Below are 17,531 nucleotides of genomic sequence, written 5' to 3' on the forward strand. Positions count from 1 at the left end.
AACTCTCACATCCGTACATGATTCCTGGAAAAACCATAGCTGTGACTATACAGACCTTTGTCTGCAAAATGATGTCTCTGCTCTTTAATATGCTGTCTAGGTTTGTCATAGCTTTTCTTCCAAGGAACAATCATCTTTTAATTTCATGACTGCAATCACCATTGGCAGTGATTTTGGAGCCGAAGAAAATAAAATCTGTCACTACTTCCACTTTTTCGCCTTCTATTTGCAATGAAGTGATGGGACCAGATGCCATGATATCATTTGTTTGTAATATAACAAGGGTGAGCCAGGTAAATAAGGGATGGACGACTTCGTTTGGTTTGGAAATATCTGAGTTGGAAGATGATTTAGAAAGGAGATAAATTGACTATAATGAGACGGCTGGGCCTTATTCTTAAACTTTTGACGTTTAAGCCTTTCTGCTTGGGGCAAGGCAAGAAGGCCTGAGAAAGCGGAAAGTGGGAAAAAAAAACCTCTTGAAAAAAACAAACAAGACGTCTTTGCTTGCTGTTGGTTCTTTCTGCAGTACACCACAAGTCTGCTCAATTTAGAAGTCACATCTCTTCCTGCTTTCCTTAGGGAGCTGGTCCCCAATACCTGAGGCCATATCCCCCTCTTAGAAATTGTGGGTCTCGAGTGTGTCCCAGCCTTGAAATTTTAAAAAAGGGCTCCCAGATAATCCTAACATGAAGACAAGTTTGGGAGCCACAGGGTTTATTTAAGTCGAATGTGTAAACAAAGACATCTGACCTTCCCACAACTCAAATACGTTCCGCCCTGTAAGACGCACACAGGAGAACCTTTCCACGTCAGCACAGCCAAGGCTTTCAAGACCAAACATAACGAGTTAGAGCAATGAAAGAAAAAGCAGAGGAATAACATTGGTGAGTTGTTTTCTGAAAATGTTTTAAATTTCTTCTGATCGTATGGAACGCTTTATTTCTCATAGCACTGACAATATTTAGTCTTGCAGCAGTCTTAGGCTCAGCATATTTAAACACCAAGTTACAATGTTTTGTTTGTTTTGCTTTTTGCTGGCCTTTGGCATCAGAAACTAAGTGGTACCAACTCCTACTCCTTAGCAAGACTCTTTTGTGATATACTGCTGCTCAATCAGTCAGGAAACACCATGTGCATCCTTGAGACTCCTCAGGGGACCCTGGGCTGAGAGGGTCTCACATCACCTTGGTTTAGATAACAAATTTAACCCTTGACAGTTTTTGGTAACTCTGACAGCGGCATAAATTCAGCATCGTACCAATCTGGCGACTGATTCATACATACATAAACATATATATGTATGTGTGTATGCAATACTATTTTCTTGCCCATAAAATCTTTAAAGAATTCAATCTACTGCTTTTCATTTTGATAGTTGCCTCACTCATATGTATTATGACTACTGACTTATTTGGAATTATTTCTAATATTTTATTGGAAATTATTTCTGGTGTTTTCATTTTTCATGCTTTTCCTTTGTTCTCTTTCTTCCCTCTTTATTGCCTTCTGTGGGATGTTCACTTCCTTTAATTTTTTCCAACCGGCTGTGAGCTATATGTTCTAATTCCACTATTTTTCTAGTTGCCTTTAAATTGTCAACATGCACATTAATCCTCTCCTATTTCAAAACAATACTTAAAGAGGTCAGCCCCTCATATTTCTGTCTAATACTTAATACTTCTTTGTTCTTATGCTATGCCATACCAAAATAGAGTTTTGAAGAGTCACTATTAAGACTTGTCACTTTGTTTACTCACTTATTTACATTTGTCTCTCACATCTCTTGCTTCTGTGCTCACTTGCCTTCTAACTGACATATAATCTTATATTATTCATTCAGTGAAGATGCAGGAATGGTTAACTACGTTTTTATAGGTCATAAAATGTCATTATTTCATTCTCAATAATTGTTTAGCTGGCATGGATGGACCTAGATTATCATATTAAGTAAAGTAAGTCAAACAGAGAAAGGCAAGTATCATATGATATCACTTATATGAGGAATCTAAAAATAATTATACAAATGAACTTATTTAAAAACAGAAATAAGCTCATAGATATAGAAAGCAAATATATGATTACCAAAGGGGAAAGTGGGGAGGGGGGAGGAGTAAATTAGGAGTTTGAAATTAACAAATACACTTTGTTATATATAAAATAAACACAAAGACCTATTGTATAGCACAGGGAACTATATTCAATATCTTATAGTAACCTGTAGTGTAAAAGAGTCTGAAATAATATAAATACATAAAACGGAATCACTTTGCTGTACACCTGAGACTAATCAATTATTAAGTTGGTGCAAATGTAATTGTGGTTTCAGACTGTGAATTTTAAATCATTATATCTAGGCTCAAACATATCTTTATTAATAAAAATAGGAACCATTACAATCAACACATTTTTGCCCACAAGAAATAAGTTCGTTTTTTCTTGTAGTGTAAAAATACATGCTTCAGGATTCTACAAACTCATTTTCTGCATCCTGCTGGTTGTGGAAGCGTTTTCCCTTCAAAAAGTTGTCGAGATGCTTAAAGAAGTGGTAGTTAGTTGGCAAACGGTCAGGTGAATATGGCGAATGAAGCAAAACATTGTAGCCCAATTCGTTCAACTTTTGAAGTGTTGGTTGTATGATGTGCAGTCAGGCATTGCCTTGGAAAAGAATTGGACCCTTCCTATTGACCAATGCAGACTGCAGATGTTGCAGTTTTCAGTGCATCTCATTGATTTGCTGAGCATACTTCTCAGATGTAATGGTTTTGCTGAAATTCAGAAAGCTGTAGTGGATCAGTCCAGCATCAGACTGCCAGTGACCCTGACATTTTTTGGGTGCAAATTTGGCTGTGGAAGTGCTTTGGAGGTTCTTCATGGTTCAACCACTGAGCTGGTTGTCACCAGTTGTCATATAAATTCCACTTTTCATCACGTCACAATCTGATCAAGAAATGGTTCATTGTTGTTGCCTAGAATAAGAGAAGATGACACTTCAAAACGATGAATTTTTTCATTTGTGGTCAGCTCATGAGGAACCCACTTATTGAGCTTTTTCACCTTTTCAATTTGCTTCAAATGCTGAACAACCATAAAGTGGCTGACATTGAGTTCTTCAGCAACTTAAGAGAATCAACTTCAATGATGGCTCTCAATTGGTTATTATCAACTTCTAATGGCCGATCACTGCACCCCTCATCTTCAAGGCTCTCATCTCCTTTGCAAAACTTCTTGAACCACCCCTGCACAGTAATTCATTAGCAGTTCCTGGGCCAGTTCTTCCAACGCATTGCTGATGTTGTGAGTTGTCTCTGCTGCTCTAAGACCCATTTTGAACTCGAAAAAGGAAATCGCTCAGATTTGCTTATTGTCTAATCATTTCCATAGTCTAAAATACATATAAAATAAGCGGCAAGTAATAAGTCATTGGCAAAAAAAAAAAAAAAAGGCGAGAAATGCACATTCAGTTCAGTTCAGTTCAGTTGCTCAGTCGTGTCCTACTCTTTGCAACTCCATGGACTGCAGCATGCCAGGCTTCTCTGTCCATCACCATCTCCCGGAGCTTACTCAAACTCACATTCATCAAGTCGGTGATGCCATCCAACCATCTCATCTTCTGTTGTCCCCTTTTCCTCCTGCCTTCAATCTTTCCCAGCATCAGGGTCTTTTCAAATGAGTCAGTTCTTCTCATCAGGTGGCCAAAGTATTGGAGTTTCAGCTTGAGCATCAGTCCTTTCAATGAACATTCAGGACTGATTTCCTTTAGGATGGACTGGTTGGATCTCCTTGCAGTCCAAGGGACTCTCAAGAGTCTTCTCCAACACCACAGTTAAAAAGCATCACTTCTTCCATGCTCAACTTTCTTTATAGTCCAACTCTCACATCCATCCACGACTACTGGAAAAACCGTAGCTTCGACTATACAGACCTTTGTCGGCAAAATAATGTCTGTTCTTTAATAAGCTGTGTAGGTTGGTCATAGCTTTTCTTCCAAGGAGCAAATATCTTTAATTTCATGACTGCGATCACCATTTGCCGTGTTTTTGGAGCCCCCCAAAATAAAATATGTCACTGTTTCCATTGTTTCCCCATCTATTTGCCATGAAATTATGGGACTGGATACACAATGTTCGTTTTCTGAATGTTGAGTTTTAAGCCAACTTTTTCATTCTCCTCTATAATATAGCCATATTTATTTAAGAATGTATTCCAGTATCAAAGGCAAGTGTCAACAATGCAAAACCAAAATTACTTTGCCCCAACCTAATAAAAATAATAATTTTTTAACTAGATATTGAATTCTTTTCTAAAACTGTTTTCAATTTTTTATTCAAGTATAGTTGCTTATAATATTTTGTTGGTTTCTGGTATACAGTAAAATGTACACCAGAAAATAGGTGTGTGTATATTATGTACATAATTTTTCAGATTCTTTTCTCTTCTAGATTATTACAAAATATTGAATATAGTTCCTTGTGCTATACAGTCAGACCTTGTTGTTTATGGATATTGAGGTCTTTGTGGCAATAATCAATTATCTTCTGATCTCAGTTGATGCTAATCTGCCCATCTATTATAAAATTTAGGATTTCCATAATTTCTATTATTTATTTATTTTTAAGATTTTATTGATTATTTTTGGCTACACAGCGTCTTCATTTCCGCATGAAAGCTTTCTCTAGTTGCAGTGCTCGGGGCCTCTTATTTCAGGTGACTTCCTATTTGTGCAGAGCACAGGCTCAAGAGTGTGGGCTCAGTAGTTGTGGCTCATAGGCTTAGCTGCCCCATGGCATGTGGAGGCTTCCCAGAGCAGGCATCAAATCCATGTCTCCTGCGTTGGCAGGCTGGTTCTTCAGCACTGGACCACCAGGGAAGTCCAAGATTTTCCATAATTTCTATCATCAGGTTTGATTTTCTTTTGTCCATCTTAGTATTCTCATGTTACTAATATTTGAAGATTTGTGTCTTCAAAAATTCATAGCCATTACCTCTTCAAACATTACCTGCCCCATCATTTCTGTTCACTTCTTTCAGAACTTCCATTAAATGTATACTGAACTTTCTCATCTATTTCTTAGCTCATAGCTTCGCTTTCATCTTAACAGACTATATATATATATATATATATATGTTTCATGGTAGTGAAGTTGCTCAGTTGTGCCCGACTCTTTGCTTCTCCATCGACTGTAGCCTACCAGGCTCCTCTGTCCATGGGATTTTCCAGGCCAAGAGTACTGGAGTGGGGTACCATTTCTTTCTCCAGGGGATCTTCCCAACCCAGGGATTGAACGCGGGTCTCCCGCATTGTAGGCAGACGCTTTTACTGTTTGAGCTACCAGGAAAGTACATATTTCACAGTAACAGAATATATATGTATATGTATGTGTGTATATATATATATATATCTTTATGCTGTTTTATGAGAGATTTCCTCCAATTTCTTTACTATCCAACCTATCCTATGGTCCTGTATATTTCATTTCTGGAATTTCGGTTTGGTTATTTTTCAAATCAACCTGCTCCTTTTGGATTTTATAATGCTTTGCTTCCTTTACCTTTTGGAATATATTAAACACATTCATTTCTAAAGATGTTTTAACGTGGACCAGGACTTTTCTAAAAAGTCCTCATTGAATTTGTTCAATACTGCTTCTGTTTTATGTTTTGGTTTTTTGGCCCCGAGTCACGGGCAATCTTAGTTCCCCAACCAGAGATCAAATTCATACCTCTTGCACTGGAAGGTGAAGTCTTGGTCACTGAATCTCCATCACTTTTAAAAAATTTTTTAAAGATTTTAAAACTCATCCTTCATTTTTAAAGTTTCCTGTTTATCGTTCCTCATTCTTGGAAGAGGGCTCTCCCAAATTTTTCTGTTTCATTTGCTGAACCCTCCTCGTGATGGTTGGTTTGGTCATATGATTTGTAAGTATTTGCAGTGAGTGCCTGCTTAGGGTGTTTTTTGCAATGGAGGTCCAGTGTTCCCAGTCTGGTTGAACTCTCCCTCCAGCGTTACTTGCATTTGCATTGGAGAGTTCTGTGGACTGCGATGACTTCAGGTCGTTCAGCTTCATTTCAGGTCCAGATGAGGACTATTGGGCCACCAGCCAGTATGTGGTCCTGGCCTGGGGCTCACAGGGCCCATAGTGTTTTTCAATGTGACTATTTCTACCCATGTTGCCTTGAGAGATGTTAAATTATTTTGCCACTTTTATAGACCAGCAGATAGTTTTTCTCCTCCATATTTTATAATAAGATGGTACTCTATTATCTTGGTTTTATGCAGGTTGCTTCATTTCATCCCCTTACACTCATGGGATTTGTGATTTAAGACTCTGTCCTCTCCACACCAGTATTAAAGCCCTAGCCTCAAGGCCTATATCTAATTCTGAAATCCCAGGAACCATCTTAGCTTCAGCTCATCATATGATTTTGAGTTTCCTCTCTTTTCCTGATACCTAACCTGGCTTTCTTTTTTTCTTCCTTTTCTCCTCTTTCCTCCTCCTTCCTTCCTACCTCTCTTAGTCCTTCCCTTCCTCTATCCCTGACTCTCTTTATTACTTCCTTAAGGGCAGCCTGATTTAATGTTTCATTTGTTTAATTTTATCCAGCATTTCTGTGTGTTTTGAACAAGAAGGAAAATTCTTCCACATCAGCTCAGCCTCCCATGTTTGCTGATATAATCTTAAAATATATGAAATATTAAGAAAATAGTGTTAGGTGTTTTGCTCTCAAAAAAAAAAATAAAGAAAATAGTGTCCTTACCATATTAGAGCAGTGTCTGATATATACACATCATAAAGTGATAAGTGCTTCACAACAGCTAGACTTTATTAAATGTTTTCCATTTGCTAAGAACTGTACCAACTCCTGCGTGTGTCTCTCTTCATTTACTCCTTAATTTTACAAGGCCAGTAATATATTTACACACATTTTCAAGTTATATTATTCTTTATAGATGAAGAAACTGAGATATCAGAATATTAAGTAATAACATTTTGAACCTAGGAACTCTGGCTCCAAGCTTGTTAGTTGTATTAAGTTTTAACTTAAATACAATAAAATTCATACTAAGTCTAGATTTTGATTCATTTTAACAAATATATGCAGTCGAGTAACCATCACCACAATCATGCTATCTATGAGAACAGTCCCCTCACCCGCATCAGTTCCCTTGGCCCCTTTGTAGTCAATCTTCTCAGTCCTAGCAAACACTGATCTGTGTTCTACTACTAAAATTTCAAATAAACAGAATCATACAGTATCTGGCATCTTTTACTTTGCATGATGCTCTTGAGATTGCTTCCGAGTATTGCAAATATTTGTTGTCCAATAACATTTAATCACTGAGCAGTATTGCATTGCATAGACATACCACATTTTGTTCATCTTTTTACCAGTTGACGGACATATGGATTATTTTCAGTTTGGGGCTCTTATAAATGAAGTTGCTAAGAATGTTCACGTATACATCTTTAGACTGACATATGTTTTTGTTTCTCTTGGGTAAATATCTAGCCATGGAATTACAAAATTATATGGGTAAGTATATGTTTTTAAGAAACTGCCAGATTGTTTTCTGGCAAACCCATTCCAGTATTCTTGCCTGGAGAATCCCCTGGACAGAGGAGCCTGGCGGGCTACAGTCCATGGGGTCACAGAGTTGGACACCCCTGAGACACATATAGGCTTCCCTGTGGCTCAGATGGTAAAGCGTCTGTCTACAATGCGGGAGACCTGGGTTTGATCCCTGGGTCGGGAAGTTCCCTGGAGAAGGAAAAGGCAACCCACTCCAGTACTCTTGCCTAGTCTGTTTCCCAAAGTGGCCATGCCATTTGTAGCCCCACTAGCAAGCGCTGTATGACGGTTCTAGATGCTTCATTTATTCCTCATCTCTTGGCATTGTTAGTCTTTAATTTTTGCCTTCCAGTGACTGTGTTATGATATGACATATGGTTTCCACTTGTATTTCTCTAATGACTAATGACATTGAGCACTTCTCCTAAATTTATTTGCCATCTATAAATCTTCAGTAAAGTATCTACTGAAATTCTTTGCCCCTATTTAAATCGAGTTGTTTATATTTTATAAATTGCAGTGGTTTTTAAAAAATATGTTCTGAAAATAAGCCCCTTATCAGATATATACTTGGCAAATATTTTCAGCTGTTTTGTGTAAAGACTGTGATCTTCACTACTACTTGTATTGTTCCTCAATATTTATTGAAATGACTGAGGAATTTCCACAGGGTGATGGACACTTCCTACTAGCAGCTGTGGATTTTGCAATTAATAAGGCATAAAGGAACCCTGCTGACATATTTGTTTGAAGACCTAAAGTTCACAGTTTCACTGCTAATTAAACCTTTTCCATTTTGGTACAGAGCTAGACAGTCCTGTATTAGATTTGAAGAATTGATGAGATCATGGTTGTGATTACTTGTGAACCCTTTGTCTTCACAATCCATCAAGAATAACTAAATAATCAGCAAGGACTTCCCTGGTGGTTAAGACTCTGCCTTTGCACTGCAGAGGGTGAGGGTTTGATCCCTGGTTGGGGAACTAAGATACCTCACAGTGCACAAAATGGCCAAAAAGGGAAAAGAAAATGACTAGACATGTCTCTGCTGTATAACACTCTCCTGGACAACTTGTTCTAAAGTATCCTGATTTTCACTTACTAGTTGTTTCCTTATGGAAAAAGACAATTTCCAGCAGTTAGAACTAGAGAAGAGTGGACCTTCCAAAAGGACAACTCCCAGAAGAATTATCCATTTTGCTGATGGAGACATCATGGAAGAATATAGCACAGAGGAGGAGGAAGAGGAAGAAAAAGAACAGAGAACAAATTCAACACTTGATCCTGTAAGTTTAGATTATCATTATTAGTGAACATGGGGGAGGAGTGAATGAGAGATAAAACCAACAAGTTTTGTCAAAAATAGTTTTAAGCTAACTCCTTGTTTTCTTTGAGTTGCTTTCTGGAGCCGTGTACAATCAGCTTATAATTTTGATCATCTTAGTTTTCTCATCTATGAGAGATAAAATGGAACCTATTACAAAGCATTTTGAAGCCTCTACACTGAAGATTCTGCAGTCATCACTTCTGTTATTAATTACACTAACCTGGTTTCTCTTTCTTGTTCTTTTTTAGTCTAAACTTGCCTGGGGGCCCTACCTATGGTTTTGCGCAGGGCGAATAGCAAGAACCTCATTTTCTAGTAAGTACTGCTAAGGTGGGTTGTTGTTGTTGTTGTTTTTCTGTCATAAATACAGGCTTATAGACCCTCAGATGAGACTTGAAGTGGTTTAATCCACTCTACAGTATTCGGAAGATCTGTTTACTTCCAGATCTACACTGGAACATTCCTGAAGGCATAGAACCTCACATCTTCAGGGAGACCTTGCTTTTTCCCAACTCTTGTTAGTAAACTGCTGTTAAATCGCTTCAGTCATGTCCGACTCTGTGCGACCCCATAGATGGCAGCCCCCCAGGCTTCCCCATCTGTGGGATTCTCCAGGCAAGAATACTGGAGTGGGTTGCTGTTTCCTCCTTCAGTGCATGAAAGTAAAAAGTGAAAGTGAAGTTGCTCAGTCGTGTCTTAGCAACCCCATGGACTACAGCTCACCAGGCTCCTCCGTCCATGGGATTTTCCAGGCAAGAGTACTGGAGTGGGGTGCCATTGCCTTTCCCTATCTTCCTTTAAATCTTCTTTTAGAGTTTTCTCCCTTGATCCTAGTTGTCTCTTTTAAAGGCCAGACAAAACCGATCTAGATTCCTCTTTCATAAGACAGAGTTTCAAACATTTGAAGACAATAGTCAGTCCTCACTGAGTGGACTCTTCACATAAGTAAACTTCCAAGTTCTTTCTTGATTTTAACTATTGTTATCTGACACAGTTCCCAGTTCCCTTGTCATAATCATTCTATTATAAGTAAGACTTTTATTGACCTCTCTCAAGGAGATAATGAATGGCCTAAGTGGCTATTTATAAGAGAAAATGAAAGTGAAGTTGCTTAGTTGTGTCCGACTCTGCAACCCCATGGACTGTACCCTGCCAAGCTCCTCCATCCATGGGATTCTCCAGGCAAGAATAATGGAGTGGGTTGCCATTTCCTTCTCCAGGGGATCTTCCCAACCCAGGGATTAAACCCAGGTCTCCTGCACTGCAGACAGATTCTTTACCCTCTGAGCCACCGGGGCTCCTGTATTTATTTATTTATAAGAGATGAATAGTAAATCTTGTTTTGTTTGACTTTCACCAGTTAAAAGAGAAACACAATTGGCAACATCTAATTACTTCCTCTAACTCATATATACTTATGCATATGATGGGCTTCCCTGGTGGCTCAGTGTGTAAAGAATCTGCCTGCAATGTGAGGCAGGTTCGATCCCTGGGTCAGGAAGATCCCCTGGAGGAAGAAATGGCAACCCACTCCAGTGTTCTCACCTGAAATATCCCATGGACAGAGGAGCTTGGCAGGGTACAGTCCACAGGGTTGCAAAGAGTTGGACACAACTGAGCAGCTAACCAAACATGTGTATATGGTGGAGGGAAAACAACTTTAAAAATCTGAGAAAATAGAAAGCATAGCTCTTAGGAATTGATTTCCATTCATTCATTAAATAAACATTTACTAAATACTCATATGCTCAGCACTGTGCAGGACCCTGGGACTCAAAGACAAATGACAAATGACAAATGACAGTCTTTGCTTTCAAGGACCTTGATATTCAATGGCTAATACTGGCCAGTAAACATGCTTATAATGATACTTTGTTGTTACAATTTCCAGGGTAGGAGGTATATAGGGACTATAGACTGGAGTACTCAGGAATGGTGACCTCTGGAGGAGACACCTTAAGAGAGTTCTGAAAGCACGTCTGGCCAATGCCAGCTTGGGGACCACGAAAGTGACCATGGGGAGTCTTTAAATTACATTAAGGGTGATTTAGTCAGATGGGATGAGCCCTAAGTACTTTTAGATCAAGGTAGAGGGTTAGTGATTTGGAAATTTCTTCAGAGATCCAGGTGAATACTGACCTTGTGTGAGCCTGCTAAGCTGCTTTAGTCAGCGTCTGACTCGTTGCAACCCTGTGGACCATAGCCCACCAGGCTCCTTCGTTCATGGGATTCTCCAGGCAAGAATACTGGAGTGGGCTGTTGAACCCAGGGACCGAACCTGCTTCTCTTACATCCCCTGCATTGGCAGAAGGGTTCTTCACCACCAGTGCCACCCGGAAAACCCCCATTACTGACCTTACCTTGACCAAAACACACTGGCAGAGGCAATGCTAGTTCCAGAGATGCCTATGCTTTAGTCGGGGCAAGACTGTTTGAAAAGGTAAAATGTTTTTGAGGGATGGAAACCTAAAAGATCAGATCAGGTTAAAAAATCACAACTTAGCACAGCAATGTGAAAGTGTGAAGGAGAATGGGGACTACAGTGATTTCCACGTTGGGCTTTGTTTTCAGATGACGGGGATAGGACACACGGGAAATCTATTCACCTCTGGGTTGCAAATAGAACTGTAATCTTAAAGAGCTTCTGCCTGGGGATTCCAGACTATAGTGGAGGCGTAAATAGGCTAACAGTCAGTATCCTGATCTCTACACAGAGACTTTGGTGAGAATTGGAACCCAGATGACACTGGTAACTAATTTCTTCAATTTAAAATTCTAGTAGGTCATAAACAGGAAAATGTCCTGAGATGCCAATATTTTAGAAACTTCTCTTTTGCACATGTACTGGACACTGTGGCAAACAAAGAGATTAAAAAGCTAGGGTATTTTTGAAAGGATAAAGCACGTTAAAAAAAAAAAGAGAGAGCGTCATTTTGATGTCTGTATGAGCAGTATCTTTAGAAGTGGAACAAACCATGGGAATCACCAAGTCTTCTAATGGGAGGAGGAGCATCAGAAGTCCTACATGTTTTGATATGGCTCATTTCTAAAGTCTTTATTGAATTTGTTACCTTATTGCTTCTGTTCTATGTTTTGGGGTTTTGGCCACAACACCTGTGGGATCTTAGCTCCCCCACCAGGAATCAAACCTGCACCCCCTGAATCGGAAAGAGAAGTCTTAATCACTGGATGGCCAAGGAAGTCCTCTAGTCCTGTACTTTTAAGGGAGAACATCTCTAGGAAAGACCTTCTGGAAACCACTCATTATTCATGCTAACCCTTTTTTCCTGACTCTAACAATCCCTGAGGCTGCAAGCCACCTTGTTACGGAAGTGAAGGCAGATAAAGAAAGCTTTACTTAAATTGCTGCTTAGGGAGGAGGGGTTTTATTTATTTATTTATTTTTTTGATGCATGGAAGAATTTCTGACATGGGTCTTGGTAATACTGGATTTAATTTTTGGTGTAATTTGCAATGTACTCACAGCTGATGATCAGATGACACACGTATAAGTGGGCACCATCTATTCTGATTGCTCAGGACCTGTACTTGTTATTAAGTATTTTGAAGATCTCTTGATATATTCACCTGAAAAAGATAGTTTAGATGCCATCCTGTGTGAAGACACAAGATTTAACAAGTTCCCTTTGAGTCCTAAAATTTGTGAGAGTCTGCAGCAATAAAAATATCTTGTCAGCCTTGAAGGTAAGTGTGATAATAGACAATCTGTGGGCAAGTTGAAACTCTTGGCATGTCCACAGACTCTAAGCTTTCATTCTTACTTCAGCTTACCAAAGTGCTTCTTCTTTCTTTAGCCTGCGAATTCCTTGGTGAAAGATTTGCAGTCTTCTTTGGTCTTCATCAGCCCAAGTACCAGTATATGTTAAATGAGTACTGTAGAACACAAAGCAAGGTATGCGACATCCTGGTGGGGACAGCAGGAGCCCGGAGATGGGAATATTGGGCCCATAGAGAGGAGCATTTCCCACTTGGTATTTCACATACTGCAGTTTCACTGAGCTCCCATGATCAGACTGACTTATCTTTCTAAGGGGCCTCACCCCATGAAGTTTATTCATATTTGCCTTTGGTGTGAAGTTAGAACATCACAAGATAGGTTGTAGAAGGTGGTGTGAAACCTGAGGTTGCTTAAAGGAGAAGCTTGTTAGAAGGGTGTCCCTATAAGATATAGAGGTCAGAGGTATTGGGTTTACAAGTAAACATTTCCTTATTTCTCTTTATATTAGCAAAGTGACAAGGGAAGTGAAGAGAATGGATCAGAGGCCCAACCAACCAATGTTCCTAATGAGAAATGTCACCTGGAGGCCAGGGGCCGTGACTACGGAACAAGACTAGGAGATGTGGCGGAGGGCATTTCTCAGTGGAGCGCCTCATCCAGGAAGGGCCCGATGGCAGATTCCAGCTCCTGATGGGCAGCGAGGCTATGGTTCCCCTGGATTTCTGTTCCCTGGTCGTTGATTACCATGGCAACAGCACCACAGGTGGTGCTTCTGAGCCAGATCTGATCTTAATTTCTTTGTGATTTATTCTCCACTAGTCTGAATTGCAAGCCATCATGAGAACACTTGTGGTTTCTTTCTCAATATACATTTTTATTTATAAGCCCTGAAACCCAATGCCACCCCAGGGGTGCAAGTCCTGTCCCTCAGTTGTGGACTGTTAGTATCGATATTTGAGTAGTAGCGTAAGTGCCTTATGGAAGAGGGCATGGCAACCACTCCAGTATCCTTGCCTGGAAAATCCCATGGACAGAGGAGACTGGTGGGCTACAGTCCATAGGATTGCAAAGAGTTGGCCCTGACTGAAGTGACTAAGGACAGCATAGCACAACATATAAATGCCTTAGGGAACTTGGGCATGGGAGTTTTAGGCTAAAACTCTTTGTCAGGTGGCTAGGGTGTAGAAGAGAACCCTCTGTTCCTAAAAAGAAACTTTGGGCATCATAAAGTCCAAATAAAACTTTCTTTTGGGGTTTGACATAAGAGATGTCCTTCCCTACAGCTGTGCCGGTTTACTTGAGGCTTGCTTTCCCCAATAAGCAAACATTGCTAATAACTGTTACAACATAGCAATCTTTGAGAGTTGGGTGCATCTTTCCCCAAAGACATTGAAAATAAATGACAATCTAAGTTCTACAGAAAGTATTTGGAAAAAGTGAATGACTCTCTTGTTAACTTGTCAACAAATTTTCCAAAACTGTAAAGATCAGACATGGAAATCATAACTGCATAACACTGATTGTGCTGGCCAAAAGTAGCTATGGTATACAAAACTACAAGTTTTGCAGTAATAAGACCCGGGTTCAAGTTTCAATTCTGCATCTTACTAGTTGTATAATTTTAGATGTCTTAACTTCTGAGCCTCTGCTTCTTTCTTTGTAAAATAGGGGTTTTATTTGTTTCTCAAGGGTTATTGTTAAACAAACTGAAATAATAAATATGAAAACTCTTTTAAAAACTGTGAATATTAGTTTTGAGTGCTTAATTAATGACTCTTATAGGCTTCCCAGGTGGTTTAGTGGTAAGGAATCTGCTTACCAATGCAAGAGACGCAGGAAATGTGGGTTCAATCCCTGGGCTGGAAAGATCCCCTGGAGGATGAAATGGTAACCTACTCCAGTATTCTTGCCTGAAAAGTCCCATGGAAAGAGGAGCCTGGCAGACTACAGTCCATGAAGTTGCCAAGAGTCAGACATGACTAATGCGACTGAGCCCATAGACTATTATATTGAAAGTCCCCAAAGAACAAGGCCTTCTGGAATTCATGTCCTCATATAGCCTCACCTACATTGACTATGGCCTTGGCTATGTTACTTGCTTGGGCAAAGAGAGAGTTGCAAATATGACGCAACTGGATGCTTGATAAGCACTTGCACCTGAACACTTGTCCTCTTAGAAAGCTTCATGTTGTAAAGAAGGTTGGGCTAGATTTCTGAATGATATGAGGCCACAGCAACCTCCTACTCCCATCACTCTGAGTGGGTGACAGGCCATACTTGAACTTGCTGCCTGATTAGCCCTGGTCTTCTCTGGCAACTAGGGCTCCCTGGTAACTTAGTTGGAGGATACCCTAGCCAGCCTGCCTGCTCCCCACCCCCAAGGCTGTCAGGTAAGCCTGAGCTCTGTTCCCCACGGGGTAGGTTAGGGTTTGCTATTAGGCATATGACTTGTCTCCCAAGAGTCCATGTCCCAGCCTCTCCATACCATTTTCCTGTTCCCATTTCCTGGAATGTCTATGGATAGTATACACTGTTTCAGGAGCCTTTGGGAAACTGGGGCCCTTCAGGCCTCTGATGCCACTGCCTGGCCTAATCACCTGGATATATATCTCTTTGAAGGGGGCCCACTTGAAATGCATCTGAGATGGGCTGCAAAGGTAACAACAATAATTTCCTAATTTGGTCTTGCTGCCATTGGGGCCCCAGGTCTCTCTAGGAACTTGGGCTCTCTATTATCTTTCATTCTTGGAAGCCCTTCTCCCATCAGGCAAGGTTTCAGAGTTCCTGGAATGGACGGCTTCAGGTTAATGGGGACCTCTATTCAGGAGCCAGCTGACTTCAAGTCACAATGCTCCCAAAGTGCCAGAATTCTGCCTTACTCCTCCAGGCTAGACTGACCATGCTGAGCTGTCTCAGCTATTCCTCCTGCCTTACTGTGTTGTGTTGGGGCCTATCCAGGCAACCGTCTCCTGCAAGTTTAGTCCGGCTGTCTCATTTGCCACCATTGTTGTTGTTCAGTCACCCTGCTGCTGCTGCTGCTAAGTCGCTTCAGTCGTGTCCAACTCTGTGCGACCCCAGAGACAGCAGCCCACCAGGCTCCCCCATCCCTGGGATTCTCCAGGCAAGAACACTGGAGTGGATTGCCATTTCCTTCTCCAAAGCAGGAAAGTGAAAAGTGAAATTGAAGTCACTCAGTCATGTCTGACTCTTCGCGACCCCATGGACTGCAGCCTACCAGGCTCCTCCGTCCATGGGATTTTCCAGGCAAGAGTACTGGAGTGGGGTGCCATTGCCTTCTCCGTTCAGTCACCCAGTTGTGTCCAACTCCTTGCGACCCCATGGACTGCAGCACACTAGGCCTCCCTGTCCCTCACCATTTCCTGAAGTTTGCCCAAGTTCATGTCCATTGCATCAGTGATGCCATCCAGCCATCTCATCCTCTGATGCCATCTTCTCCTTCTGCCCTCAATCTTTTCCAGCACCAGGGTCTTTTCCAATGAGTTGGCTGTTCGCATCAGATGTCTGACCAAAATTATTACCACCGTTATCCATTCCTATATTTTCCACTGGTTTATTTACCCAAATGGGTTGTCAATGGACCAGGAAAACAGTCTCTGATATATTAATCATGAGCATCCTAGTCAAAAAAAAAAAAAGAACAAGCCTCCTAGAAAGTACAACTCTGGTGATATTATAGACCTATGGCCACTTTCCCCAAAACACAATCATAATGTCAGATTGACTTAGTAGGACGAGATTCTACCATTAGTCCTACCCTATAATTGGAACACTCCCTACCAATAATCTAGACAAAGAATAGTACTTGTCACCACTCCAGACCCCACCTCTTTTCACAGAGGGTTTCCTCTTGAGTCTTTATCTCCTTGCATGACACCTAACCTTGGTCAGTATCATCTCAGTTCATTCTAGCTCATTTTTATATCACTGAACCTTGGAGAAGGAGTTCCAATCTGAGTCACTTTCCTCCCAGGAGTCATCTCTGCCTTTTGTAGATTGATGGATGCTAAACAGTATGTGCCCAGCTCTATTTGGCAGCTCCCAAGATCCAAAGATATGTTGGGAAAAGGCTAACTAACTTCCCTTCTGGTGATATTTAAACCCGAGATTCTTGCCAGCCAAAAATATCCCCAACTAACCAATTAAGTAGCAAAAGTTTGTTGATTTAATCAATCAACTAAATTTTAATGATCATTCTGATTTCTTAATGTTTTAGGTTACTGCCACCACACTTCACTGTGTGTAATACAGGCAAATTAAAGTTAATTTTATTATCTTTCTTTTCTAATGATGGAGTCACCCTAAACCTTAACTTTGAGAGTGGAAATTCAAGAGATCTGAAGTGATGAGAGAAGCTGTCTGGCAAATGCACACAGGCCTCTACCCTTTATCTCCATACCTCCAAACATCATTTGAGCATCTTACCCTGGATGAACAGCCTGCCAAGAATTGTTTGGGTCTTTTTCATCTTTGCAGGCTTGTGGGAGATGATACCCTTCAATTATTCCTGTGGAAGTTTCTGTCTTCTGCCAAACTGTACCATCTCCAACCACAAGATATAATTATTTATTATACCTACAGCAAAATGAAGTCAGCCACACCTTTACCCATTCTGTTTCCCAGGCAACTTATGTAGGCTTGCCAAGAGCTAGCAAACACAGTGGTCAGCTTTTCAGGCAAAAGAGGAAAAAGAGTGTTAAAATTTCTTTAGGGAAAATCTTCTGTATATGATTTCATTTATGTTGGAGACAAAGTGGGAGTGACATCAGTCTGAATTTAATTTGAGTGGACAGGATTTATACTGAGAAAAAGAAGATTAAGTTTCCCCAACAAATCATTTAAAAGGAAGTGGACACAATTTATCTGACACATTTA

At 40.4% G+C, this 17,531-nt stretch overlaps 1 protein-coding gene across 1 annotated transcript; it reads left to right on the forward strand.

Moving 5' to 3' along the window:
- Window positions 1-828: 828 nt before the first annotated feature.
- Window positions 829-14,384, forward strand: FAM177B (family with sequence similarity 177 member B). Its single transcript, XM_069544406.1, has 5 exons — window positions 829-887; window positions 8,678-8,858; window positions 9,148-9,214; window positions 12,715-12,812; window positions 13,147-14,384. The coding sequence occupies exons 2-5, from the start codon at window positions 8,688-8,690 to the stop codon at window positions 13,327-13,329; spliced, it is 519 nt and encodes a 172-aa protein (XP_069400507.1). The 5' UTR covers window positions 829-887; window positions 8,678-8,687; the 3' UTR covers window positions 13,330-14,384.
- The last annotated feature ends 3,147 nt before the right edge of the window (window positions 14,385-17,531 follow it).

Source organism: Ovis canadensis, chromosome 12, assembly GCF_042477335.2.
Source record: "Ovis canadensis isolate MfBH-ARS-UI-01 breed Bighorn chromosome 12, ARS-UI_OviCan_v2, whole genome shotgun sequence".
Taxonomy (NCBI): Eukaryota; Metazoa; Chordata; class Mammalia; order Artiodactyla; family Bovidae; genus Ovis; species Ovis canadensis.

Excerpts from the sequence above, each read along its gene's own strand:
- FAM177B (XM_069544406.1), top strand. The coding sequence starts at position 8,688 with ATGGAAAAAGACAATTTCCAGCAGTTAGAACTAGAGAAGAGTGGACCT. Across the intron at positions 8,859-9,147 it reads CAAATTCAACACTTGATCCT|TCTAAACTTGCCTGGGGGCC; the intron begins GTAAGTTTAGAT and ends GTTCTTTTTTAG. Across the intron at positions 12,813-13,146 it reads ACTGTAGAACACAAAGCAAG|CAAAGTGACAAGGGAAGTGA; the intron begins GTATGCGACATC and ends TCTTTATATTAG.